Source organism: Lates calcarifer, linkage group LG5, assembly GCF_001640805.2.
Source record: "Lates calcarifer isolate ASB-BC8 linkage group LG5, TLL_Latcal_v3, whole genome shotgun sequence".
Taxonomy (NCBI): domain Eukaryota; kingdom Metazoa; phylum Chordata; class Actinopteri; family Centropomidae; genus Lates; species Lates calcarifer.
The window spans coordinates 13,737,612-13,765,184 of NC_066837.1; the positions used below are offsets into that span (position 1 = coordinate 13,737,612).

The 27,573-nt window shown below is 38.9% G+C and overlaps 1 protein-coding gene across 1 annotated transcript in view; it reads right to left on the reverse strand.

Moving 5' to 3' along the window:
- The window catches only part of ctnna2 (catenin (cadherin-associated protein), alpha 2), a 296,082-nt gene that overhangs the window by 225,731 nt on the left and 42,778 nt on the right, over positions 1-27,573 (reverse strand). The window contains exons 3-6 of the mRNA XM_018695805.2: positions 23,374-23,569; positions 19,926-20,092; positions 18,810-18,929; positions 17,408-17,674 (exon numbers count right to left, since the gene is read on the reverse strand). Of these exons, the coding sequence (XP_018551321.1) occupies positions 17,408-17,674; positions 18,810-18,929; positions 19,926-20,092; positions 23,374-23,569 (750 nt within the window). The remainder of the gene's footprint in view (positions 1-17,407; positions 17,675-18,809; positions 18,930-19,925; positions 20,093-23,373; positions 23,570-27,573) is intronic.

The window sequence follows — 27,573 nt, forward strand, 5'->3', positions numbered from 1 at the left end:
CATCTAACTGTGTCACTGTGGGGAGTAAACGACGTAATGTGATGTTTGTCATTTCTGACATGACACATGGAGAGAGTCGCTTAGCACCCGCGGTATCCTAGCAACTGATGTACACATTATGTAAGTCTTCACTAGTTTTACTAGTGCAACCTGTGTTGAGTGAGTCACTAGTCTGATAACAGCGAGTAATTACTGAGAACTTAGGAAGGACTTTATGACTTTATGCACAAACTTAGTGATGAATTTCTGAATAGCTGGTGAAACCCAGTCCAGATTCTTTTTTTAACTCCTGAAGTAAATGCACATACTCAAAATGAGGAGTGACACAGTGCGAATCAGAAGAGGGGAAAGAGGAAGGGAGCGAAAGCAGGATAGAGGGAGAAAAGATCTTTGATTCAGTCATGTTAGAGAATGCATGGCTCAAGGTTTTTACTAGCACGCCCTGGGGCGGACTGGCAATCTGGAGCACTGGGATTTTTCCCAGTGGGCTGCTTCAGCTGTGGGCTCACAGTGAGAGAGGGAACACCAACGAGAACAGATAGTCCAGTGGTGCTTGACTCTTCATCAGCCAGGTGTGTATAACTCTTCATGAGTTTCTTTCTCTCTAGTGCTTAGACAAGATATCTCTCCACTTCTGTTCATGATGTGAAATAAAACAAATAAATAAATAATCACTCGGATATAATAATAGATAATGCGTTATTTCTTCAATACACTGCATGTTATATACCATATGGGATATATGGATAGATTCTTTATGTATGTATTCATTTATGGAACAACAATTTCAATTCTCCCTCTGACCACCCAACAATACAAATGTCAGGAGAGTAACACACTGGATCTGTGTGATGCTCAGCCGTACAGAAGCATCTGGAGACCCTGTCCAGTTTCCTTTAGAGCAGACATAAATATACATATCCCCCATAATTGAAAACCGTGCTGGCACATGGGGACTTGTCTCCATTTGAATATGAATACAGTTCTCATTTCATTTTCTGCTTTCTCAAATTCTGTCAAGCAAACGATAACCCCCAAACCTCACTCACTGCCGCCCCTTCAATAGAAATCATTCTGCTACACTGACACTGCTTCTGTCCCTCCCAATGACCCAGCCTCCTTCACTCCCCCCCCCCAAATCAGCTGTGCTCAAAATCAGCACTCCATACAATGGCCTGTGGGACTTCACAAAAGCATTCCTCCTACCAAAAAAAAAAAGAAAAAGAAAAAAGAAAACGGAAAATCTGTATATACGTATTTCTACTGTATATGCAGAAGAAAAGAAATGAATTCCATATTTTTGTAACTTGGTTTTTGTCGTCATTGTGTTGGCAAATATAACTGTAGGTGAGTGTTATATTGTGCTCATTCTCGTCATGGAAGGTTAATGATAGTGGGCACAAATGCTCTGGCAGAAAAACCTCTAAAACAGAGTCCCATCATGCCAAGGAAGTACAAGCTCCAGACAGACTGTAAACAAGTCCAACCTTAAACCAACTACAAAAACAGTCATTTGGATGTTCATACAAAGGTGATTATTCAGTGTTATTAGCACAATAATCCATTACAACTGTCTTTTTGCTGCAGAGCCTCTTCAGGGTTAAACCTGCAGGCTGACCTGAATATCTGACTTTGTTGTGTTTACAGTGGGATGTTGGATGTGACCTATAGCCAGTGCAACTGAGAGGTCGCACACAATGAGAAGTCATGCAGACAATCCAGAAAGGAACAAAAAGGAGTTGTTTTTTGTTGTTGTTGTTGTAAAAAACAAATGACTGAACATCATTCAACCACTGGCTTGTATTTCCTTAAATAAAACTGTTCAAGCAGCGTTAGCAGAGATGGTACAATGTTGTGCTGGTCTAAAGGTGTATTAACCAAAAACCTTTGTTCATTTGAATGGGGTATGCAGCATACATTTTGGATTGAAGGACTGGTTGTTCTTTGCTCAAGTTAGAATTAACCGAAATGTGTCAAATAATGTTAAAATAACTGTGAGTTTGTCTTACTGATTATGCCTATTTGGAGCATAAGGTATGAACGGGCTGTCCTTTGCTGTTGTTAATAAGAGCAGAGGAAAAAGTTGTCTTGCTTAGTTGAATTGTCATGTGTCATGTGTTACAGATGGCCCAACTGAGGTGTGAACTCATTAGTCCATTATGCAGTATTTTGTTAAAAAAAAAAAATATGAGGCTGCACATGTAAGTAAAGAGCACATAAAGATTTGTTAAGGATTTGACTTTTGTGGCAAAAATGAACAATTACTTGTGATTTGTTACACAGTATTTTCCCAACTCGGTATTCAAAAACACATTAAGTACATTCAAATATACAATTATTCATCTCACATTGGAACATGGATGCCAACCGTTGGATGTTTAATTACATGCGCTATCACTATTACTATTAGTATTACAGGAAAATAAAAGAAGTTCATTCATCTATATACAGATCTATATACATCTATATACAGATATTACTTGTTCATTCCCTCTAGAACAGGTTCATACTCTCTATCTGACAAAACAATACTTGCTGCTCCTCCACAGTACAGTTGAAGCTGCTACTGTCAGATCACACTGGTGACAACAGATCAAAAGTGCATGATTGTTTTATCTCTTATTCTATTTCCTACTCTCCTTTGCTGACATTAATCTAGACTAACTTGTCTAACTTTTCTCTCCCTTTATCAGTCTTTTGCTATTGATGTATGCATTCTAGTAAATGCAACCTCCTTGTTGCAATGCTTTTTACACTGTGATATTAATTAATATTCATTATTAACTTTGTACCTTTTAAAGTTTATGCCATTTTTTTTCTTTTTCTTTTTTTTTTACAAGTGGGTCCGTTTTTGTATGTAGAAAAAAAAACCAAACAAAAAAAACCAAACAAACAGACAACTTCACAGGGCACCTTTAACATCTGCCCAAAGACAAAGGATGATAATTAACCCCCTACGCCTGGCTCATTTTTAAATGTTTGTTTTCATGGATGTTTATATGATTCCCTTGTGTTAACTTTAGAAGAGCTGTCAGCTTCCTTCACGAATTGAATTAACTTAGATAGAACAGTGAAGAACAAATGTTAAAACAGCAGACAGTGAGGCAGCAGCACAGCATGAAACACGGGCATGTCATTTGTACCAGCAGACTGAACTACCAGGACACCCCACTGAACCAGCGTTAAATAGAATTACGGGTTGATGCAAAGGCGGCACAAAAGAGTAGGACTGGCAGTAAATTTGCAAACAATATTTTTCTACATCACTCACTTTCTTATTTGCAGAGCATGAAAGGCTTTAGATCAGTGAAAAAGCACACTGTTCTCACACAGGCAGATTACATCATGGTCTTTAACTCAAGGTTTACAGTCATTTGTTTGATGTTCAGTCATTTGTTTGGCTTTCACATGATTTGCTAAATGAGAAGGGATGTATCGGTGGAGTATCCACTGGTGAGCATGTAACTGGGTATTTACCTCTGTGTGGAGAGGCAATTGGGAATGGGGAGTAGGCAGCCAGTGGTCTTGGCAGGGAAGGAAGGATCATTTTCAAAAGTTTCTCATTTAACTGCTGCAGCTTTTGCTAGATAGGTTTTTAGAAGAAGCTCTCAACCTTCAGCCAAGACTTTGCTATCAGATGCTATAGAGGCTGAAAGTGAGAGAACAACTGCACACAATGGCGATGCACACACTGCGGATGCTTTAGTAGGCACCTTTACAGGACTTAAAAGACTGGAAAAGGGATAAAAGCAAAATATGTGGAACTAACAAGATGAAGACATAATGCCAGAAAGAGTATGAAAGAGAGCAGCCAGTTTCATTGCTGCAAAAGAACTCCTGACAATGAAAGCTTTACTGATGAGAGGAGATGCATAATCTGACTCTAAGTTATCATTCAAGGAGCATCTTTTAAACTTAAAAGCATAGAGGAAAATACCTCATGAACACACTGTGTTAAACCCTGAGATGATCAAAACATGACTTTAATGAGAACTTAAACTTGACATCTTGGTAATAGGAACACCTTGTCCTTCAAGTTAGGAAGTTAGTGTCTTTAGTTGTGTTTGTGTCTGATGAGGAAGACTTCTAAAAAAAGTGTGTTTATCTTTTTTTTTTTTTTTTTAATTTTTTTTACAACTAGGACCAACTTGCAGTCTCAAAACTTCCCTGTCCTTTGTTCTTAAGAAATGGGAAACATAATTTATTTAGCATGAGAAAGAAACAAAAAAGAAAAACTGGCTTCCGTTAAGATCTGGGATAACCAGGCTCTGGATCATCGTTGTATGTGGATGTACTTACAACCACTGAACGCTCCATTATCTCAAAATGACAGCTAAATTGGCCTGTCAACAAAGCTACACTCATCTAAGCAACTTCGCTGGTGCATTAATGCTTCTTCCAAACATAGATCAGGAATACGGGGCATCTCCTCCATTCTGGAAGCCACAGGGGAAAATTAGAGAGTTTCTGAGTGCTACACTATTCAAACATGCATGCTTGACTACTGGTTGGTTTCCCTTGCCTATCGAAACCCAAGCAGGGCTGCTTGACTATTTTTATGACTGCTTAAAGTTGAGGTGAAAAAAAAATCTAAGCCAAATGCATCAGGGGAACAAAGTCCTGCTGAAGAGTAGTACCACATTTAATGGTGTGTTATTAATTCAAAGTCAGTACTTCCTCTGGCTGCTTCAACTTCTTCAACTTCTCTTGTTGCTCCAGAGAACAGAATTGATTCCTACTCTCTTTTATTATGAAGCAGCCACCCTATCTGGTAATCCCTCTACCCATCTGTATGTTTTTTTTACGAATCCATTGTTCATAATTCATTTAACATGACACACTGCAGATTACAGTACAACAGTTTTGCTCTAATCAAAATCATATTTTTCGTTTTTAGCCGCTTATGAATAACTTTCCTATATATCGACTGACTTATCTGGAGAACTTAAGCAGGTACCTCAAAGTCAGCCAATTCTGAACTGAATTGCCTTAAACTCCTGTGAATTAAATTTCTTCTTAATGTGTGTCTGGTAAATCCCTAAGGCAATGCCACTACCTCCATTCCAGGCTGTGGAGGACTCATCCCTGAGAGACTGTACACCCCCCGCCAGCCCCATGCCTCAGGTTTATCAGTCTATTAAAAAAAAAGAAAGAAAGAAAGAAAACAGTCTGCAAATTAATTAGAACATTTTCCACTAAGCATAATTTAAAAAGTTGCTACATGTATGCTATAAAGTGTCACTGTCCAATTCTGAATGCAGCACATATAAGATACGTCACATTATAGAATGAGATTTGGTTGCATATTCATTTTGTTTCTGGTCTACTAAAAATGTTTAAACCAGGGAATATATGTGGACATTTCTAGAGAAAGGAAGCGCCTTTGCATTTCTATACAGTCAGGTCTTGAGGTAAGGAGCTTTATCTTAGCATAATGGGGTGTTTTGGTTGGGTTTTGTCTCAAATCCACCTGGAGTTGCCTGCCAGATATAGTAGAGTAAAACTAGCCTCTATAACAAGACTCTGTGTAAGTCCATCTGTGTACTAATGTCCATATTATTGTTCAGAGAAGTGCAAGAATGTGTGTGGGATGAAACAGTGCATTTCAAAAAGTCATCAAAACCTTTTGCGTGACTAGCAAGGACAGTCACACTGGCCTTAAGCAGGGTCACTGTCTTCTGGCTGGTGGTCTCAATGCATTTACCTGTACAATAGATATTTAACCAGAGGAGGGTTCATTCTTAACTGTAGCCTTTGCTCCTGTGTGTATGTAACTTGTACATACAGTACATTTACTGTATGTGCAAGAGCCAGCATGCCCCCACATCCAACTGAACAGAGATGAGTGGGCAAGCTGGCATGTGAGGCTCCTACAGAGAAGACCTTGACTGGAAGGCAAGATACCTTAACAAAAAAAAAAAAAAAAAGTAATTTGCTGCGCCCACTCAGAAATCAACACCCAAGAGTTTTATGCTGAGAGGTCTGAAGATGCAGTGAGGTAATACACTTTGCTTGCTGTTGCCATTTAATTTAAGTATATTCTAACCACTCTCCATATATGGAGAGTGGTTAGAATATACTGTAACCACTCTGTTAATCATTATTCTTTCCCTCTAACTGAGAGTGTGAGCCAAGAAAAACAGTGTGAATTTTGCTTATAACATACAATACTAACAGAGATAAATTAAAGCAAACCTTAAATGGTAACATTTGTACATCATTCACATCTGATGCCCTAGGAGTGTCATGGACACATGTGAATTTGAACTGCGAAAGTGCCATGGCAGAACACCCTGTCAGTCAAATCTGACAAGACTAAATCTATAACTGGGGATAAACAAGAAGAGCTGAGTAATTCCTGAAAGCCACAAACTGAGTTTAATGGAAAAGAAGTAGTGGAGAGGCTGATCACAATGGACCTAGGGCTATAAGCTCTGACTGTAACTAGTATGGATCTCTGAGTCCTGTTTACCAATGACCCCTCCCACTCTCCTTCTGCCTCCTCCACAGCTCGTCCATGCCTTATTGCCATCAAGACAAGCCAGGCAGTAGCTAATTACTGTACAGCAACAAACAAACCAATACTTCTCTATCTCCCTGGTCATGTCCCATTACTTCAGCTTAGTCCCCCTATTCATATTTCTCTTGACAGGTGCATCTGTCCATGGAGAATGAGGCAGCGTTGTAATCGGCAGGCAGAGGATGTCGTAATTAAGAGGTGTACCTCTGGGCTAACACGTGGCTCAGCCAAGGTGAAAATAACGGTGGGAGTGGAGTTTTATTGAACACAACGGGGTTCTTGTCAATAACACTGGCACTTGGCGTTGTGTTCAATTTGTTATTAATGCCTGGGGTCTGTGTGCATCTGTACATGATTGTGCATCTGTGCATGTTTACGTATGACCTTCCCCCGGCAAGTATCAGCGGGTGCAATGATCAGGATATACTCTTTCCTCTCCGCTAGTTTCGCACAGGCAACTTCAGAATGTGTTGAACACCCACATGTTCAAGTGCCGAATCAATGTGAGTCAAGGAGAGAGAAAAAATCGAGGAAGGAGAGACAATGCGGCGGGAGAAAGTGGCAGACTCTGGATGTGTGTGTGTGTGTGTGTGTGTGTGTGTGTGTGTGCATTAGTGCAAGAGAGGAAGAGGAACGCGGGAGAGAAATAAGAGAGAGCCTGAAATGAGACAGCACGGATAGGAGTGCACAGATTGATATAGCAATTACCAAGAAAGCTATCCCTCAGTTAGGAATACATCTACATACATTAGAGCTGGGTTGCTCCCCAGCCACTGTTTCTCTGAGGTTGGCTCAGCAGCGTCTCATACGCAAACGGAGCACGAGAAAAGGTCATCACTGGGCAGTCACACTGCACATACACTAACAATGAAGACCCCATCTATCGTGTATGTTGCTCAAAGATCCAGAGGAAGAAATCCATCTCACTGGCAAGGGAAGAATGAAAACAAACTCCAAATAAGAAAACCAGAGGTCTATCTTCATATACAGGCACATTATGAAAGAAAAGACAGATGACAGACACACAGAAAGAGGAAGATCAGCTTTTCTTCACTGGTCTGATGTCTGTGATGTTTATTTGAATCCCCATATTAGCTGTAATTCAAGGAGTCCCTCAGTGCATCATCCCATAAACATAAATGTGTCCAATTACTTGTCACTGCACAGATGGACGCATGCAGCATTCGGAAAGCGACTTACACTTGGAAACAATGCTTGCCAAAGTGAGATTCAAAGGACTGGCTGTCACGCACACTTTCCCTGAGCTAGCAAGTAAATCCGGTTATAGTTAGCCCATAATGTATGCAGAGCGAGGACCGGCATATTCCTGTGCAGGGTGACTACAGGCCCTGCAATATACGGAGGAGACTTTTGCATGAAAATACAATGCTGCTACCAAATGGGCTCAGAGCATGCACGTAAGCACGCTAGCATTTCAAACGCCGCTGCTGGTTGAAGACACATCAGACAATGAGAACAAAAAGAGACAGAGAGAGTACGGGGATAGAGGAAAGGGAAAAGGAATACAGAAAGGTGAGGGGGAGTGAGAAAGATGCTGTGTAAATAACCTCCTAAAAAAGAAGAAAGAGGGAGAGGACAAGCAGATGGAAATAAAAACCATGGTAAAATGATCCTGTGCGACTTGGATCTCTGCCGCAGACTCAAAGCTATGCCAGTGTATGCACGTCAGCACTGTGAGTGAATGAAATGTGCTTCTGTGTGTGCCTGTGCTCATGTGTGAGTGCATGTGAGACTAGGTGTGTGTGTGTGTGTGTGTGTGTGTGTGAGTGTATACTGCACATACACAGCCACTAAGCACTGTTCACAGTGCTTTTTATGTCAGGTAGCTGTAGATATACAAGAGACATGATGACACAACAGCACTGGGACAGGGAAGGGTAGGCAATACTATCCAACAAGATGAGGGCTGAGAGGTCAAACTGCCGAGATTGTATCTGCTGAATTCGCTTTGACAAAGCTCAATTGAAGGATCTACATCAAAACATCTCAGCATCAGAAGATAGCTACCATTTCATTAATGGTACAAAACCATGCAAGGTAATGCAGGCTCTCACTTTGAGCAGAGAATGAGCCAGACTGAAAATCGCTGTTTCTAAGGACTTGCAGGAAAAAAGGATAAAAATGGATATGATAGAGAGAGAGGGTGGGGAATAAGAGAGGGAAGGGGACGGACTAGTGAGGAAAGTAATTAAACACTGCCATCTGCTGGTTATGGTATGAACATACTGTATGCTTTGAGTCTGAAGCTAATGTATTTGAACAGCTGCACCTTTGACCACCTGTTTGAGTTGATTCATCCAAAGTAAATGTGACACACAAAGGACACAGTGCTGGGCCAAACTTGACATAATAATAAGAAAAAACTTCCAAATTCAAACAACGCAATTGCAGAGCTCCTGCTCGGAGAGAGGCAAATTTAATTTGCTGGTTGAGAGAGAAGACGGAGCGCTAAGGACGAGGCAATCATTTTGATGCAATCACAATTATGTTAAAAGACACCATCCCCGTCCTCTCCTCACTCCTCTTGGCTCATCTAATCGAAGGCAGCAGCAGCAGCAGCAGAGGAATAAAAAGAAGACCTTCTATAACTCATACTTGTACTGGCAAGATTCTCCTGGCTCGGTTACATTACCCGAGTCATAGTGTATCTTGTATATCCTCATACTCAAAAAGGTCTCTGTGGGAAGTACTTACTTTGTTTGCTTTTCAGAAGATGATGCCACTTCAAATAAGTAAGAGAGAGCAGGCGAGACCAGCAGAATTACAATTGAAAATGGCTGTATCAGGAGCTTCTTGTTTTTGACTGTGCAAAGATAGGGAGGCCCAATACAGGAAAATGACAGGGAGAGTTTTTTGCATATTAAAATGTGCATGGTAATTATAGGTGACAGAGAGAGAGTTGCACTGTCTGTTTCCCGCCTGCATATAAATGTTCACAGATAGTGACCAGTCCTCCTCCATGAGGTACCGATAGCTTGTATGAGGCAGGTACACATTCATTTGAAGTGCATTTTTACATTACCCTGGTGGAATAACGTGGTTTTCAGTTTAAACCTGTATTGTTCAAAAGCAAAAAACACATCCCACAGAGAGAATTAAAAGCAATACTTTTACTCAAGTAGTAGTTTCACCTCAATTGTGACCACGTGACATCGTATCAAGTGAGGTCGCCCCCTGCCGAGTGCCTTCTGTCAGCCATTACTCCGCTTTGTCGAGTGAAGACATTTTTTCCTCAAAAACTTATTTAAACAAAGTAAGAATTCCAAATTGTATTATTTTTCAATGCACATCCGTGGTTAGTGCTAGCATGGACAACTAGTTTAATATTACTTTACAGACTCGTTGTGTGTTGGCGCGTAACATTAACCGTCGCTAAAGGAGGTTATTTGCCTTCATTCCTCATTCAAAGGAAAACACAACCGTTACCTTTGTTAATATTAAAGCTAATGTAGTTGTTGCACACACAGAGAGAGAGAGAGAGAAAGAGACTTTTCATTAGTTAATTCAATAAAAGTTAAATGCTTCATATTTGAGGCAATACAATTCTTAAAGCATTAGCGTTACGTAATTTATGCCGTTTCCATCAAGACCAAAGCCATTTTCTGTGTCCTGTGGACTTTTGTTTTTGTTATGCCACCAGATTTTCTGCTTTGCTACTAAGGATACCTTACTTTATATGGTGACTTTACCCTTTTTATCCTTTCATATAGTTTTAGATATGGTCTAAACTATTAAGTATTAACTACTACTAACTAACTGCTGTTTTATTTTGAAGTTTTAAAGGTTGTTGCTGAATTTGTGAGAATTACAACTGTTCCACTTCAAGCACGACTCCTAGCTTCCTTGGACAAGTACCGCAGCAAGCTCATCAGAAACAAGGGAGAAGTTGTCAGAGTGCAGACTTGGAATATACTCAAAGTTCTTGATCAAGTATGTACTTGCTCAGTACATCTAAGTTTGCCTCATATCACAAAAATAGTAACATTGTGTTTGCTCTCTTACCTAGAGCCTCGAGATGAATCCTAACATACAGTGTCTGCTAAAATGCCTCAAGGTACATCCTTAGGGGAAAAAGTGAGCAGCTTTATCAAAGCATAAGGTAAGTAATTTTCCATTAATCACTTAAAGGGATAGTTTATTTAATTTGATGTGGACTTATATGAGGCATTTAACCATAATCAGCATACTACCTGTGTCTTTCATCAGGAAGGAGGAGGATCCTCTTCAGCCACCACATGACATTAAAATTGTCACCGAAGGTGTGAAAGTCCTTAATGAGTTGCCATCAGTTGCACATGTATGTGCCATTCTGTTTGGCCTTGTCTTGTATTTTTTATTTTTGCACATAATAGAAAATGTGATGCACTTTAAAAAGACTTCACAATAAATATGTAGGTCTTTTGAAGAGAATATTCTTGTCTTTATTTATGTTAATTTAATTGAGAAAAGGTTTTTGTTTTATATTAAGTGAAAGATTTACTTTATTTTATAGCTAATTTAGCTTTAAAGCTGTAAAAGGCATATTAAAATTTTTAATTAACATTTAGGCATGTGATTTAAAAAATAGATTGCTTAAGATTACATTTTTGTACTGAATCAAAAGTTTAACTTGAGAAAAGTTAATAATAAAATTACAGCAATTTAATTAGTTTATTCTAAAGTAAAAACTAGACTTAGATGTAATAATAAATATTGGGTTTTCCCAAATAAAAAAATTGATTTGTAACAAAGTAAAAAAAAAAAAAATGGTGTATGGTCTTTATAATAAATAAATCTTGTTACTTTGTGTGAATGTAAATTTTTGCCTCTGGCTAAATGAAAAGTTTGATTGCTATTTAATCAACACTTAGGGTTTAACAAAATCACAAATATAAAAATGAATAAATTCAGATGTAACAAATTACAGCAATTTTTTTTATGTTAGTCCAAAGTATCATTTTTTTTTTCAGTGTAACCTTCATAATAAAAACTTGCACATGTTAATATTTGCTACACTTAATTCATAGCTCTACTGTTGTTTTTATGTTCTTAAAATGTAACTGCTGTAACTGTGCTGTGACCTAAAAATCTATGCCTGTGTGTGCTACAGTGTGTTTTTACCCACATACCCTTTGGGGCTTGACTCCATCTGTCCTCCCACTGAGCTCAGATCCCCAAATAAAGACTTTAATTCCAACATGACAGGGCTTTTCATGCATAGCGAATTTAAAGGTGGCTATCCTCAAATTCTATGCCACCTTTACCAAACCCTGACCGTGTCTGTCTGCAATAATAAAACCTATTTCAAGACAGCTGTGTTAAATCTGTCAATGCCAACAAAGGCAGGTGAAAAGACAGTGGATCTGAGTGGTGTGATAACTAATTAGTACTGGTCATTAAAGGCATAGTTCACCACAATAACAAAAAGAGGAAAAATTATGTTGTATTTGTCACTTCAACAGTAAACTATGAGCAATATGACAAAGCCAAAGATGCAAAGTTGCAAACATTAGCTGATTAAATGTTTGACTCTATTGACTCTGTTTTTTTTTTTTACCCAGTGTGGAGTATTTGTGTCAAAGATGTAAATAAGTGTTCTGTAAAAATATTTAGTAATCTTTAGTCACATTGTTCTTTAAATCAAAACAGGTCTTAAAACCAAACTACTGTCATTATCTCTGCTATAGCTAATGCTTCCTGTAGGTATAGTAGGCAGACAGGGTTTCACACAGGTGCTTAGGCCTCATTATAAGCTGAGAAAATATCTGAAACAAATGTCAGTTATTAACTGATAATCTTTTAGGCAAAACATTCTTCAGTTGTACAGCGTACTCTGACTAAAAACCCCACATATTCAAAGGGGAAAACTTAAAGGTAAAAGGTGGACGGGGGCTCATGTTGCCTCTTTGTTATATGCCAAGCGACGCTGGAATTGAGTGAAGCTGAACTGATGCAGACCTCCCTTTTCTCTCTTAATAGATCTTGTACCTCAGTGTCCTAAGTTGACTCATTCCAAACTAATTCTGGGTGTCAGTAAAAAAAAAAAAAAAAAAAAAAAAAAAAAAAAAGAGTATAGATGAGGTCATCCCCTCTTTCTTGTCTAATTCATAAGCTGCCCTTTCACTCTAGCTGTAGACCTGCATCTGTGCCCAGCATTTAAAAATCTCATCTAACCTTTTGTGTCAGGGTTTGTACATGTTCAGGAGAAGTTGAGGTAATGTGCTTGGCATCCTTGCCATTTTCATTTTAGTGGCATAGGAGCCACAATCACCCTTTAAACGTTTAAAGAATCCTGAGGATGTTTTTCCCCTAATTAAAGATTCAAGATCGGAGGCAATCCATATTTTCAGTGATTCTGTGATGTTGTGCTGCTTATTGCACATTCTTGGCATTGAGATAGAGGAAATGAAAGGCACTGTGTTATTTTCTTCAATCTACCCAAAAGGAATAATTGTTTACAGTGCAACCAAAATTAGTCATTCAAGTAAGTTTATGTTTATTTAGTCATGCATCTGCATTTCTGTGTGACTAAATGTACTCTAAAGTCTTGAGTGTAAAAGGCTGTGGAAAATGATTACATCTGTAACAACTTGTCCATCCACTCCATTAATGAAATGAGCACCCTCATACTTCAGCTAGTTAACAAAAAACATAAATCAAAAAACTGAAAAGGGCTCCAATAATAAGCTTTTTTGGTGGGAGGAATAGGTCGTCTATCCGAGTCTGTGTCTGTGCTGTAGTCGGGCCTGCCATCCATGCAGCCAACCACTGCTGAAGAGCCAAAGGATGAGAAACAGATCAAAGCTGACTTTGGACAGGGAGCAGAACCCCAAAACAGATAAACGCAATCATCCAACTCTGCAGCATCCAGAGGAACTCCATTACTGGAAACAAAGCAAGCATGCATGTGTGTGTGCTCATGGGTTTGTGAGGATGGAAGGAGAGGGAGAGGGGAGAGGGGGGAGAGAGAGAGAGAGAGAGAGAGAGAGAAAGAAGAGAGAGAGAGAGAGAGAGACTGATTTTTTTGGGATAATAATGTATCAGCTTGTCCCATACACCTAAAAAAATATATGTACTACTGTGTGTATGGGTACATGTGTTATAATACCAAACACAACCTCATATAAAGGCATATGTAACAACACGTACCAGAGTTGTGCACTCACACATAATCCTGCCAGTGCCATGCCTCACAGCTCAGTATATCAGGTCATTACTATTCTGAAAGGATCTGACCATAGTCTGTGTCTGTGTGGTAAGTTAAGAATTAAACATGCATCAGCTTCAGGCAGGCACAGAGGGCTAAGCAAAGGGCAATTTGTCTCATTTAACTGCTGCCTGTCTGCCTGTCTGCTGAATGGAATCAAATTATGCAGGTCTTTTGCTTTTCTAAAAAGCTGTTCTGTTTTACATAAAAACAGAGTTGATGTGATTACTACAGGCCACGGCCTCGTGCAGAATAATGGGAAAGCAGGTTCAAAAGAAACTAGAATACAGTTCTTTCCAAAGTGTCTTCAACTGGATATAATACTGTATGTCAGTGTCTGTGTTTCACCCTACAGGTCTGACATTTCTGTTCACAGCAGCAACAACACTGAGTCAAAATACAAGATACTTGCAATAACAAAATATTGCCACAAGGGGTCACTCACATACTGTAAATGAGCAACCTTGTGGACAGAAAACACCAAGAACACTGTTGCATGCAGCATAATTTTCATAGGCTGGCTTTGTCTTACCATAAAAAAAACACTTGCATTGAATTGCAGCCTTGCAGTTTGTAAGTGCAAACAAAGGAAGACAGGGGAAAGATGCATAAAACCAGAGAAAAATCTGAAGTGTTTAAGAAGTATATGTCAGGGGTTGTAAGTATGCTAAAGATAGGATGTGTCTTTTGACACAGAATAGTATACAGAATATCTAATATATCTGTATCACACTTAGGAAGGCATTATCAACAAAGTGACTTCAATGAGAAACTTCCCTCCCATCTGCAAGTACAGATGCATTCACTGCTGCCGACCTATCATTTAGAGATTAGCAAGTTAACGTCTGCTTCATTACACTTGAGAGTCTGCAGATTAATTTTGTCTTATACAATATGTCTGTTGTTTCCCATGATAACTTTTCCTGTATTCAAAGTGCAATTAAACACAACACTGTATCCCAAGAGTCAAGGTTTATTCAACAAATCTAATTCAGATCTCAAAATATGGCCTGTGTTAAATCAAAAAATGTGTCTAACATTAAATGCCTATGTCCCCTAATTAATGAAACTTCGGGATCTTTAATATGCTAGGTTCTATGTAAATACATATTCAATATTCTTGAGTTCTACCCTCAATTCTGCATCATTATGGAGATGTGTGGCAGCTCAACAGTGCAGCTATCAAGTAAATAGGAGAAATATAGAAGAGCAAAACTGCAGAACAATTCTATTGCTGTTGCAGAGATAGGTAAGGTACAGCTGTGTTCAAGTAAATGGTTTGTGTGACATTTATCAGTCTCCGGCAATTAGAGCTGCTAATCAGATTCAAATTCAGATTATATGGTTTTGGGAAAGATAAAAATATTGATCCCAGAGAAGAAAAGGGACGATTGTACGATTCACACGATGGTGTGTAGAAAGTAATATGTTTTAGTTGAAATTCAAATAAAAGCCCATAACTAGGACAATAAGCAATATAAAAGTAATTTTCAAAACATAAAATGGAATGCTATAATATATAAGCATCAAGAAATCAGTGCAACAGCAGAAGGCAAGTCTGCTCCTGTGTAAAAATATCTGCCAGCTCTTTGCCAGATCATTTGGTTATGTCTCAGTGTGTTATGTCTCATGTCCCTATGTGCCTGCATGTAGTAACCTGCTTTCTGTACCTGCCCGTCTGTCTACCTGCCTGTTAGTGCACCCATCTGTGTGTAAGCCTGGTTTTCTTCAGTTTATCCATCAAAGTTCAGTCGCTGAACTTGCCCACATGTGTGTGTGCTTGGGTCCTCCCTGCCTATGCTGCTACCACCAGCTCCATAACAGCACAAGATTGAATGTGCTATCAAATGTGACTAGGCTGCACTGGGTATGCTTTCTAACGATACAGTACAGCATTGTCATTTTAGAGCTGTAATAAAATTTAATATTCATTAAATTAGACATTATGTTCTTCAGGGCTATAGTGCTTGATAAAGCACGCACTACACTGAACAAATCACAGCTGGCAATTCTGTAAAAAGATCTTCAGTGCAGTCTAAAACTAAATGTCTAAAACAGTAAACTGCTTCCATTTGTTAGAGACATAGGGAGCATCCTGGAAAAACATGATTTTCTGTATACTAATCTATTTTCATATCTATTTTTTTAGTTTGTTTGTTTGTTTGTTTTTCTAAACACTCCACATTATTACAGAAATATTTTAATCACTAGACCTTATCTACAAACAGGAGAAATATATCATTCACTGCCCGGCACATGTAGTTTCACTTCAGCTCAGCTACAGAGCAGCTGCCCCACACTATAATGTCTTTGTTCATTATCTGGGATGAAAGAGATGTGATTTCCACTCAGACAAAGTAAAAGTGCCTTGGACATATCTCAGCTGCAGAATCCTATCAAACAACAGTGTTTCTCCTACTGGGTGGCTGATAGCAGCAGATGTGAAAACACCCTGCCTTGTTGAGTCTTAAAAGGTTCAATATTCATTTGTGTCAGTGTCAGCTAAATGTTTAAAACCTATATGCATCTACAATCTGGATCTTATCAGTCTTGACACAAGCTGATCATGCCTTAGAAAATCTGACATCAAAGTCAATCACTGTTATTACCCAAAACAGACATTCTTAAGCCTCCACCTCAGTGGCCAGAGCACAGTTGATTTCTATCCTACCAGACAATCTGCATTAACATGTTTAAATGACGATGTTGAAATGAAAATGGCGTAAAATCCTGATTCAACATCCTGAACCACCTCAATGTTCTGATCTCTAGTCACGATCACTTCAAGAGCAGTAAGTAACTGCTTTATGCAACTAATAGTTCACTATCAACGTATAACCACTAGATGGCAGCAGATAATAACTTTCATGGAGAAAACTCAAGTTCTGAACTCAAACAAGTTCAGTTTGTTTTGTTGTATAGATTGAAATAAAGACGGGGCAGCAAACTGGAGAAAAAATGTAGAGAGGTAATGGCTGATTATTAAAAGAAACCTACTCTGATCACTATTTAACCATTTAACCTTACACACATAGATCAGTGGGTGTGTGAGAGAGAGAGAAAGAGAAATGACTAACAGGTTAAAATGTTATTGTGACACTGAAAATAAATGTTTCTTCAGATATTAAATGTTTCAGTGTGAAAGCTCATGTAGATGCAGCAACAATGGCAGCCTTCAGGTGGCAGTGGTGCAGATAAGAACTACTGGTGTAGAGTTCATTTCTAATAATGTGTAATGAGTGTGTCTCAGTAGATGGTGGAAATGTTTCCGGGCACACAAAGGGGTACTATGAAAAATTTGATAAGAGTGATAGCTTGACTTGTGTTTCTTTGTTATAGTCTGAGAAGCACATGACAGAAGGAGAGCTCACCATCATAGATATCAGACTAGTAAATGTCAGATAATATCAATGCACCCACAGTACACCAGGCTATACTATTCTCACTGTTATGTAAAAGTACAGGGTGCTTTAATGTATTCATGCAGCCCATGAGTCATATGAGAAAAAAATGTTACATCATTAAGGAGTATTTTTCTCTGTGAGCTTTATTAGCCTTATTAGAGTAGCGCTCTTAAGAGGTGATTAACACGCTGTTTACGTTAGGCTATATCAGATTTTGAGAATATGTATAGGTGCCAAGTGTAGTTTAGTGAAAGAAGAACATGCTTGCTGACTTACATCAAATTCATTGAGGGCAGCAGCCAGTTCTCCAATGCCAGCATGGCCGTGCTTCTCATCAGTGGGCGAGGTGGCCTGAGCAGCGCTGGAAATGCCTCCTATGGCCTCCTGCACCTGCTTGAACACATAGTCTCGGTTGGCACGTGTGGCGGCCACATCTGGGTGACGCAGGAAGGCCTGTGAGGCCGTGTACAGCATGGTGGCGTTTTTCTTAAGGGCACCACGTGCAGCTGCCATCTCATCTCGACACTGGGGGTCTTTGAGTTCCTTTGAAGGCGACAAAGAACCTCAATTAAGTAAGAAATACCAACAATTACAATATTATGTAAAGGCAAAACAATGTATTTCTCAAAATGATAAAATAAAACAAGAGCATCTATTTCAGAAAAAATAGAAAATTGGGATATTATAAATTGATATACATTGATACATACAAACCACAACCTGATCTGAGTACAAGAACTTTCCTATAAAAACATAAGTTAATGTTTTCATCTGATGAATTGGTATTATTCCAACAACACAAAGTTAGGGCAGTGTCAGCAGTTCAGCAACCCTGGAGCTGGACGGGAATCAGTTCTGTGTTTTGCTCTGGGACAGTTTGGCAGGGTGGATGCTTGCCAACATGACATTTGTAGAAAAAACTCCTCTGAAAGCTTTGTGTTATACTGGGGGCCATATCAGAGGAAAAAAATAACACTTTTATGTGTTATCCTCCTGGGTCAGTAAGTACTGATGTGGATATTTTTGCTTTACAGTTATATAATAAAGTAATTTTAAATGCTATGGAAAACAAGAAACTTTAAGTATATATTACCTACTGTACAAAACTGCTAATAGACAGTACTGATCAGCAAAATTTATGTTTTGCTAAAATGTTACACTTTTATTGCTTAACAACATTGTTATTAGTACTATAAAATATCAATGTACTGTGTTGGAATTGTCAGTGCCATTTTGACATAACCCCACAGCTATTAACAATTAAAATACCCTGACTTAAAACATTTCATCTTGTTTAATCACATCACAATCACAAAGTGCGTTTATCTATGAATGTTAGCCTCAGTGAGACTCGCTCTTTATACAAAGCAGATTAAAACTGCATATAATCATGGAATTGGCCAATATTTTGTCAGAATTGAACAAAACAGAACTTTTGCTAGTCACTCAGTGATTGTTAACCAGGATCCTCTATACACGACTCAGATTGTGGCCGACACAAGTAGGTTAGTTAAAACTTGGTGTGAGCATCTAACCCTGTTGTACAATGGTATAGACCCTAACATTATTACACCATTTATCTCTGTAGGAGGAGTAGTTTCCCATGAGATTTCCCTGCCTCTGAGTGTGACACGTGAGTCAGGAATGGTTGCCTTTTTTTTCTGAAAAAGACAGTTACCTGCTGTCTGCGGGCTGCCACGTAGTTAAGCTTCACCATCTCCTTCCCAAACTCCTTGAAGCGGTTGGCCAGGTCCTGCTCATTGGTCGCATTCTTCACTCCCTCCAGAGCCTCCTCCACCTGTCACACACACACACACACACACACACACACACAGACAAATATATACAAAATTTTTCAAAAACTTTCTGGCCTTGACCTATATATCTTAATTAAGTAATAAGCCTTAAGCTATAAAGTTTACAGCATGCTTTAAAGTAAAACAATAACATAACACTTTTGCTTGTCACAAGTGAAAATTATTTTTTACTCCTGTGTAATTGCAACCAGGTTTAGAAAAAGACAATAACCATTTAATTGTGCAATTTTAATGGGTCTCATTTCAGCAGCCTCCATCCCTTTTGTGGGTACATTCTGATTCTGAACTCCTCTCTATCCCTAATGAAAGTGCGGCACAAGATGTAATGGAAAAGAGAGAAGAGAGAGAGATAACTTTTAAGTGGCCTTTGATGGCAGGGCTTATACTGGCTTGAGTTAAGCCCCTCAATGGGCCTCAAAAATGAAGCTGGAAAAAAGGGACTCTTGAGTGTGTGCATGCGCGTGTGTCTTTGTGAGAGAGGGACAAAGTGAGTGAAAGAGGGTGCATGCAGGCGCGGGTTTGTCTCAGATTATACCAATTGCATATCATTCTTTATAGTACCCTGTATTAGCTTCTCTTTCAAAGCCCTAAGCCAATTCCAAAATAAGGGACTGAGAAAGTTCTTCAAATGATTCTACACTGAGTGAGTGGAATGGGAATGTGTAGTTAATCACATCAGGGCACCAGGGTGTGATATCAATACAGTACAAGATGTGTGTTCCCAGGATGCTCCTCCATGCTGTATATGCTAATGTGTGCAGAGGCTGGGATAAAAGCATACACTCTTTAACAGGAAGTCCTTTCTTTCACATCTGACCGCCTTTCAGTACACTGTGCATGCAAGTCTAAATAATGCATTCAGGGAGTCTGTCATTTCAAGACATGTCAAATATATTAACATGAGTATTGAAAGTATTTCATCTCACAGTTCTGACACAAGAGGTACATTTTGCTCTTCGGATGATGATGGCACTTACAATTTTGAGGTGGGCAAGCAGCCTCATGACGTCAGCCATGTCGGCGAGGATGAGCAAGCGGGTGACAGCAGAGAGCAGGGCGCGGGCGGCCCTCACCATCGTGCCGCGTTTCACAGAGGAACACGGGTCATCGGCAAACTCTGACGAGGCAATACGCATCGTCTCTCCTGCAAGAGGGGAGGAATAAATCAGTATAAAAGAGGGATATGATCATATTCTATCTTAGATTATTATCTGTATGTATGAATATGTGTATGTGTGTGGGGATACTGCACACATCCATTTTTAACACCACTAGAGGAGTTAATGTTGTGGTACAAATACATTGAGATGAATGATGTTCATTGAATCTGTACTTGTACTGTATATACTAAGGTCCACAACTGACTACCTTCATTCAGGTCGGAGCTCATAAAACTCTGCTGGTTGTTAGGAAATAGATGGTTCAGAATTTGGCATTAAAGAAGCCCTAGTTTCCTCAAACCCACACAACCACTGAGATTTAAGAAATCAGTGGGCTTATAACCTGAAAGCCTTACAGAGTCATCACAGCATAGTGTGCTGCAAAGTGGTTTACTTATGACTTCCCTTCAACCATTTCACCTTAAGTCAAGTCAGTTTTTTGGAAAGCATTAATTACGCCATGTTGCTCAGCAAAATTCATGTCAATAGCATCAACTCTTGAGAAAAACTGCATAAAAATGTTTAGTTATGGTTTTAAAATGTGTTTTTCTTTGCTTTAAGTCACTATAATTACCTTTTTCTGGGTTTATTTACCACAAAAATTACATTTTGATGCTTGTATACAAATAGCCACTGGTGAGGTAAGAGCCCTTTTTAAAATAATGCTGCAAAATGCTTCCCGCTGGGTCAGTAGCACAGTGGCAGCAGGTCAAAACTAGCAGTGCCAGCTCTCTTAGCATAAATTAAAAATATAGAGGAAATAAAGCTATTTGCGCTGTGCTGATGTTAAACAACCCTAAAACCTAATCAGAGAAAAATGCAATCGACACACCCTGACAGGCATATACAAGCCAGGCACTGGAACTGAAAGAAACACACATTAAGGTTAAACGTCAGCACACAAACACTCACACATACACAAATCACACACACACACACACACACATATAGAGTGCTGCTTGTAGTGCCATAAGTCTGTCTGACCCAGTGATGAGCTAGTGAAGAGTGACAGTACAAAGGGTCTGATTACTGAACCCTTCTCTGGTATGAAATCAGCATCTATAATTTAATCATGACAACATAAAGGGGTTTAGGATGATGAGGTCACGATGACAGAGGTCTGATTAGGTGATGACAGATTTAAGAGCTTTACAATTCACAATGACCTTAACGAGGCAGATGATGCCATTTGGCTGGGGACACCTCTAGCTGCTGCTAAAGGTCTTGTAAAAATGAAATGTCCCGTTAGACTCTGCTGAATACAGTCACGTGGCATATTTCTGTGCTCATAAGTTTAATGTAACTGATATAAAACTATTTTCCCTGATGACCTGACATGTAATTATATTCAACCTCGCAAAATAGTGAAGTGTTAAGAGAGAATGAAGAGAGTGCCCCATCAGCAATCCACTTGAGCGCAGAAGAGCTTTTGAGCATGGCCATCTTTTCATAATGGCAGTAAAAGGTTAGGAGATGTGGAGTATTAACTTTCATCTCCAATTTTAGTGTCAATCTTTTCACAACCAAATTATTTTCTTCCCAAGACAGGTGGTTTGATTTACTGTGTTTTTCACAGTGGCAGAGCCTTACCAAAGTATTTTAGACATAAATGTGCACATATGCAAACACAAATGTAAAAAAGTGCTATATTAAAGCATGTCCTAAGGATAGCATTTCCTCCATAAACTTTTTTTTAACACAGCCTTCCACTGGTTTTGGCTCACATGCCTAACAAGTGGTAAGATTGATCTTGTCCTTCTTGATGTCAGCTATGGTGATGACCTGTACAGCAACAGTCTATTTCACGCCTCGAAAGAGCTGTGTGCCGGTGCAGTCGAGTCAGTATTCAACAGCAGCAGCAGCCAAGTGGAGCTGACAGTGCAGGATGAGGAATACAGCTACAACACAACATACACTGAGCTCCATTTGCTCTTTCTGCTGATGTAGTTATTGAACGGGGAATCCAATTCCATTCTGGGGACAAACATTTGATTCACATAAAGATTCACTGACTTGTACTCAGCGCATAAAAAAAGACTATGAGAAACTTCAGCGAGCAGCAAACAACTGTGACATTTGCCCCATCTGAGCAACAGTTCCCAGAAAGATTGCGTCCATGCTGGAGTTTCAGTGTTGACAGACTTCTGAAATTTCCAAATGGTTTCTAATGAGACTGGGTATCTAAGTCTTAAAATTCAGCGAGGCTCCCCATTACAGACAGTCGAAGGCTTAACGATGCACGACTTTAGGGTAAACAACTCCAGAATTAGGCTCATTACATTCATGAGGATGCATGCACCAAGTAAAGCCCAAACTAATGGGCTCTAATCTGTATCTGTATCTATATTTAATGGATTTGTTTTGCCACTCTTAACTCTACGTCTGTCTAAAGTTGTAGAGATGTTTGACTTGTTCTGACATTCAGGTCACTTAATAGTTTTCCTCAACATTACAATTTTTTAAATCAATTACTCTCCCTATGCTGCTTTTATATCTTTGCACTGCAATCCTTTCAGCGACAGTGGGGTCAGGGGGGCTAATCATTTCGGTTACAACAACACCAAACTCTCAACACCATCCTCTGCACCTAACATGTACTGTACCTCACAGTCCCTTCTTTAATGTATGACTTCTGTCCTGTAAAATGTGTCACTGCACTGAAAACATGTCCGGAGGACTATAGTATTACAGTTTGAGAGATGTAGCAATAACTATGAGAGAGCAAGGTCTAAAATGTTTGCAGATGTGATGTATTTTTATGATCCAAAATGTGGTCTGAGACTATATGCTTCACAGGAGTTTTTTTTTCCTTTTTTTTTCTTTCTTTCATTTGTTTTGCATGAGGTTTGATACAAACAAAAAAGTATAATATGTTAATTATCCAGTGCCCGCGGAAAGTAGTTAGATTGGATTTAAATTAGATTGGATTTCTCAACACTAAACATAAACAAAAGTATTGCCTTTCCAAAGGGATGACAGCAGATGGGCAGCCCTTTTCTGATGTTGAATGATGATCTAGAACATTTAGAAACAAGTCCAATCATATACTATGCTATAGATCTTGTATGTGAGTCAGATATTGTTGTGTGGAGGAGACAAGCAATAATAACACTGCTGAGGGCAAGGAGGAATTGCTAGATGTCTAGTGGCAAAAAAACAGGGATATTTCACTCTGACAAAGCACTTCTCCTGATCAAAGCAATATTATGAAAAAGTACAAAAAGTACAAGAACTGTGTCTGCATAAGAATATTCAACAAGCTCACCTTGCTTACGGACATCCTCCACAGCGGCAATGAGCTCCTCCTTGAGGTCCTGGCTGTCTTTGGCGATCTGCTCACCCTTCTCCAGAAAGTTCTGGGTAGCCTGCTCAACAGACACTGCCAGGACGTGGGCCTTCTTGGAACGTCCCTTCTTCTTACTGGATGGCCCTTTGTTGCTGGTGTTCACCAGGGTAGTCACCTGTGAAATAGGAGAAGCCATTACAGTTGGTTGAGCTTAAAAAAACAACCCCCCCCCCCAAAAAAAACATACATACATGGATTTTTGTTCATGTCTAAAATATTCAAAACTGCTCCAAGTTTATTACCTGTTGCAGGGTTTATCAATATCAAAAGCTGACAGTAAATGAACAAAGCATTACTAAAAGAGAAATAAATATAATAATCTTTATATTACTGAAATAGACTCCCACAGTCCACAATAAAAAGATCTACTAATCTACTTCTATTTTTCCTCCTTTTCTGAAACATACATATTTGTACATGTAAATTCCCTTATCATGATGGGAGCATATTTTGTCCTAGCTTTGAAATATATAGTGAAAAAACTTTTGAAAAATGCTTTAAACTACAGCGAAACAAAATGACAAATCATTTATCCAGGATATGGCCTTCCAAAACTATAATGAGGCAATTCATTCTAAATGCTATTACTGCTACAGAAACATGCAAAATTGTACATGGCATCAATCAGGTACATTGCCTCATCGTAGACAGGAACCAATGAAAATTTTCATATGTCAGCTTAAGTAGGAATGGTGTAAAGTATAGTCTATCAAGATGTAAAAAAAAAAGTAAGAAGAAGAAAGAAATAATAGAAAGATAAAGAAATAATTTCCTTAATTTCCAGAATCAACAGAGTGATGTGTTGGAAAATCCTACAAAATGAGCAGCAGCATTTTGCAGTAGTATGTTTCTTTGCAAGAAATACAGTAAGATACTTTCCATTAAGAAAGCTTCTAGTACAGTGCATTTCTATATTGGACTACACACCTACTGATTTCTCCCCACAGCAGACACACTTTCAAGAAAATGACATATGAAGGTATATGTTTAGTGCAAACATGACGTGTTGGTTCATTTTACTGATGCAGCAACGCTGTCTAAGGGCCACAACAGAAGAAGGACCCATTTCAGATGAGCACTCTGTCTGAAAGAAGTCACGAAATCGTGAGGCACCCTCACTAAAAGCTAAAAGCTTTCAGCTAATCAGCAATCACAAAGTACTCACAAGAACATGCAAGCCTCAGGGCTGAGAATTATCTGTTAAGCACTTGGAGAGAATCAGGACACGCAGTGAGTGTTGTTTGGTTTTGGCTTCTTCCACAAAAATAACGCGAGAAAAAAAAATGGTTTTAAACTATTTATACTAATTATGTTGAGTTATAATTGAAGTATCATTATCATCAAATCAAGATGATCGCCTTTTCTGAGAGAGAAAGTAATTAACAGAAAGCAATACATTAAACTAATTTAGCAGACAGGACAGGCAACAGAACAGCACCAATCGTTGCTGCCTGTCAATAATTCAAAGAGTTGAATTATTTCCACTGCTTGCATGGCGGTGACACCTTCATAGAACACAATGACACACGTCTATCTGAGGCCGGTGGGGAAGCACATGGACAGAACTGCTCATTAAACACCCGAGTCAAAGTTTGCTGAAGGAGTATCAGTCTGACATCGGCTGAACTTGACAATGGGGTGATATGATGAGTTTGTGGGATATATCAGAGGCTTCCACTCTGAAAAGCTGCTAAGAGCAAAGTTATGTCCTGTCTAGGCTGCATTACTTAGGGGCTTCTAGCCTGGAATAAAAACTTTAATGATGTATGTCCTCCCTCATGATGGATCCAGGAATAGTAGCACTGATATGAGACAAAGTTAACCTCTTCAATCATTATCTTTTTTCAAAGTATTTCTGTCTAAAAAGTAATTCATGACTTCATAACATTATTTTTACAATCTGTATTCATAGCTGCCCTGACAGCTAACTTTGATACATCTGTTTACCATCAACTCATCTGCTCAGCGTCACCGTACACAGCTGAACGAGCGCTCATTATGAAGTGCAGTGGTGTGTTCATTTCAATCTAACTTTGTTGAATCAATAACTCATCATTATATTTACACATGAAAGCACACACAAACCTGTGCAAGTCAAAGGCAAAAGCACTCATATGCTTGCTGCCGACGTAACAGCATTTTGGCGCAGACAGTGCCGCTGTCGACAGACACACAAACAAAAATCAGCCACACGCAAACACAATCACACAAATAAGTTGCGCCTCACAGACCGCACTAAGAATTCTTGATGCTAGATGTTCTGCAAGTAAATCAGCAGTAAACTGATATGTCCAGGCTGCTTTAAAAGCACCTGGTGATGCAGACATGAGATTTCCATCTGTGCAGTTTAATTATTATCATAGTTTGTTCCATACATCTGATTAACACTGCCATGTTATTATACTGGAACCCAGAGTGGTCTTTTCTGCCGTGTAGCAGAGTACACATTTGTGTTACATCTGGTTGCGAGACTAACTCACAACCCAGATCCAATGAATCAGTTTTTTAACTTTGGTTAGGTTTGGGTGTAAAACAACTTGGTTATCTTTACAAGAAAAAAATATTCTGGATTTTTCAGTGAGTACCGTTACGTCCCCAGATGAAGGTGCTGCTCCTCAGTAGCCAGTCAAAAAGAGTAAGGAGCACTGAAATGTGAGTAGAGTTTTATACACAGCTACTTTACAAGAAGTCTCTCCTACACAACATCATCAGTCTGCCCTGGATTACTGACATACTGACATTTGGATCTGCGTGTGGTTGAATGTTCGATATGTTTTCATCAATGATTATGTTGTGTTTCATAAAGTCCCATTAAGATTTATTGTTTAGAAGTGATGACTGGGCAGCATCTGACACTGTAGCTTAATGAAAACACAGTGCACCTGGTCCTTTAAAATGTTAAATGATTATATGTTGTTATGTTAAATTATATTCTTTAGCGGTTATACAGTCAAGCAGAACAATAACTGGGGCTAATGACATCCATACTTTGGCTGCCCATACCATTACACAGTAGATCCAGTGCCAACAGCTGGCAACAGGCACTGTGGATTAGAGGCAGCAATGTAAATATGTCTGTAGGAATAAGGATTAAAGATAAGCCATTAAACCAGACTGCTGTTTTCAAACTGCTTGATGTTAAGGGTCCTGTGTCCTTTAGGCCAGATGTGTAACCTGATCACCCAACATGAAACCTGGCGTAACAATTCTTTAATTATAAGACTTGTGCATCAGCAAATTTTTATGACATAAAAAGCACTAAAATATGTGCCTTTTGTGAAGGTTCAGCTGCTTATTCAATACCCTACAGGCCCAGAGTCTCTTTGGCTTTAATTTTATTGCAGACATACAGTAATTAAATTAAACAATGTTACAGAGCAGGCCAGGATGACTGCAAAATTTAGATGTTGTCTTTTGCAGCCACTGCCTTTCTCAGATGTCTTTGCTTAGAGATTAGGGGTCAAGTATATACTGGAGATTCTCTTTTATCTTGGCTGAATCTCTGAGTTAATGAGATTTTTAACATCTATATAATGCTTTTTGTAACTGTTACATGGAACAGACAATGAGAACATATTGTACAGTATGTTGTGTGTCTGTATGATTCATCTGCACTTCAGTGCTCATTCATTAGTTAACACAGGCCTGGGCTGTGGAGTACACACAGATAAGGATGCTGCATGTGTCATGCAGCTTTCACCAGCAATCGACTCAGTCAAGTCAAAGCTTGTTGACGTTTTGTTCTGCAACAGTGACTTAAAAAGCTCTATGTATATTTAATTATGCCCACAACAACCTCACAGTATGCACTGAGGCAGATTCAGTTTATCTACCTTCATAGAGGTTTAACTGTGCTATTTTTAAGAAAATATCTTCCTGTCTCCTCATACAGATGCTCTAACTAAGCATGAATATAGAATAAGCTACAGAATTTAGAAGATGCAGACAAAAAATCATTAACACGAGACTGTACTTAAACTTTTAAATTAGAAGGTCACCATTTGCAAACATTTAAAGACAAAGAGTAATATTAGGCTTTGGGACGATTATAATCATCAGTCCCCTTTACACTGCTTGCATTTCTGTTTGTTTCAACTAGTTAATTTTCAGTTATTCTTT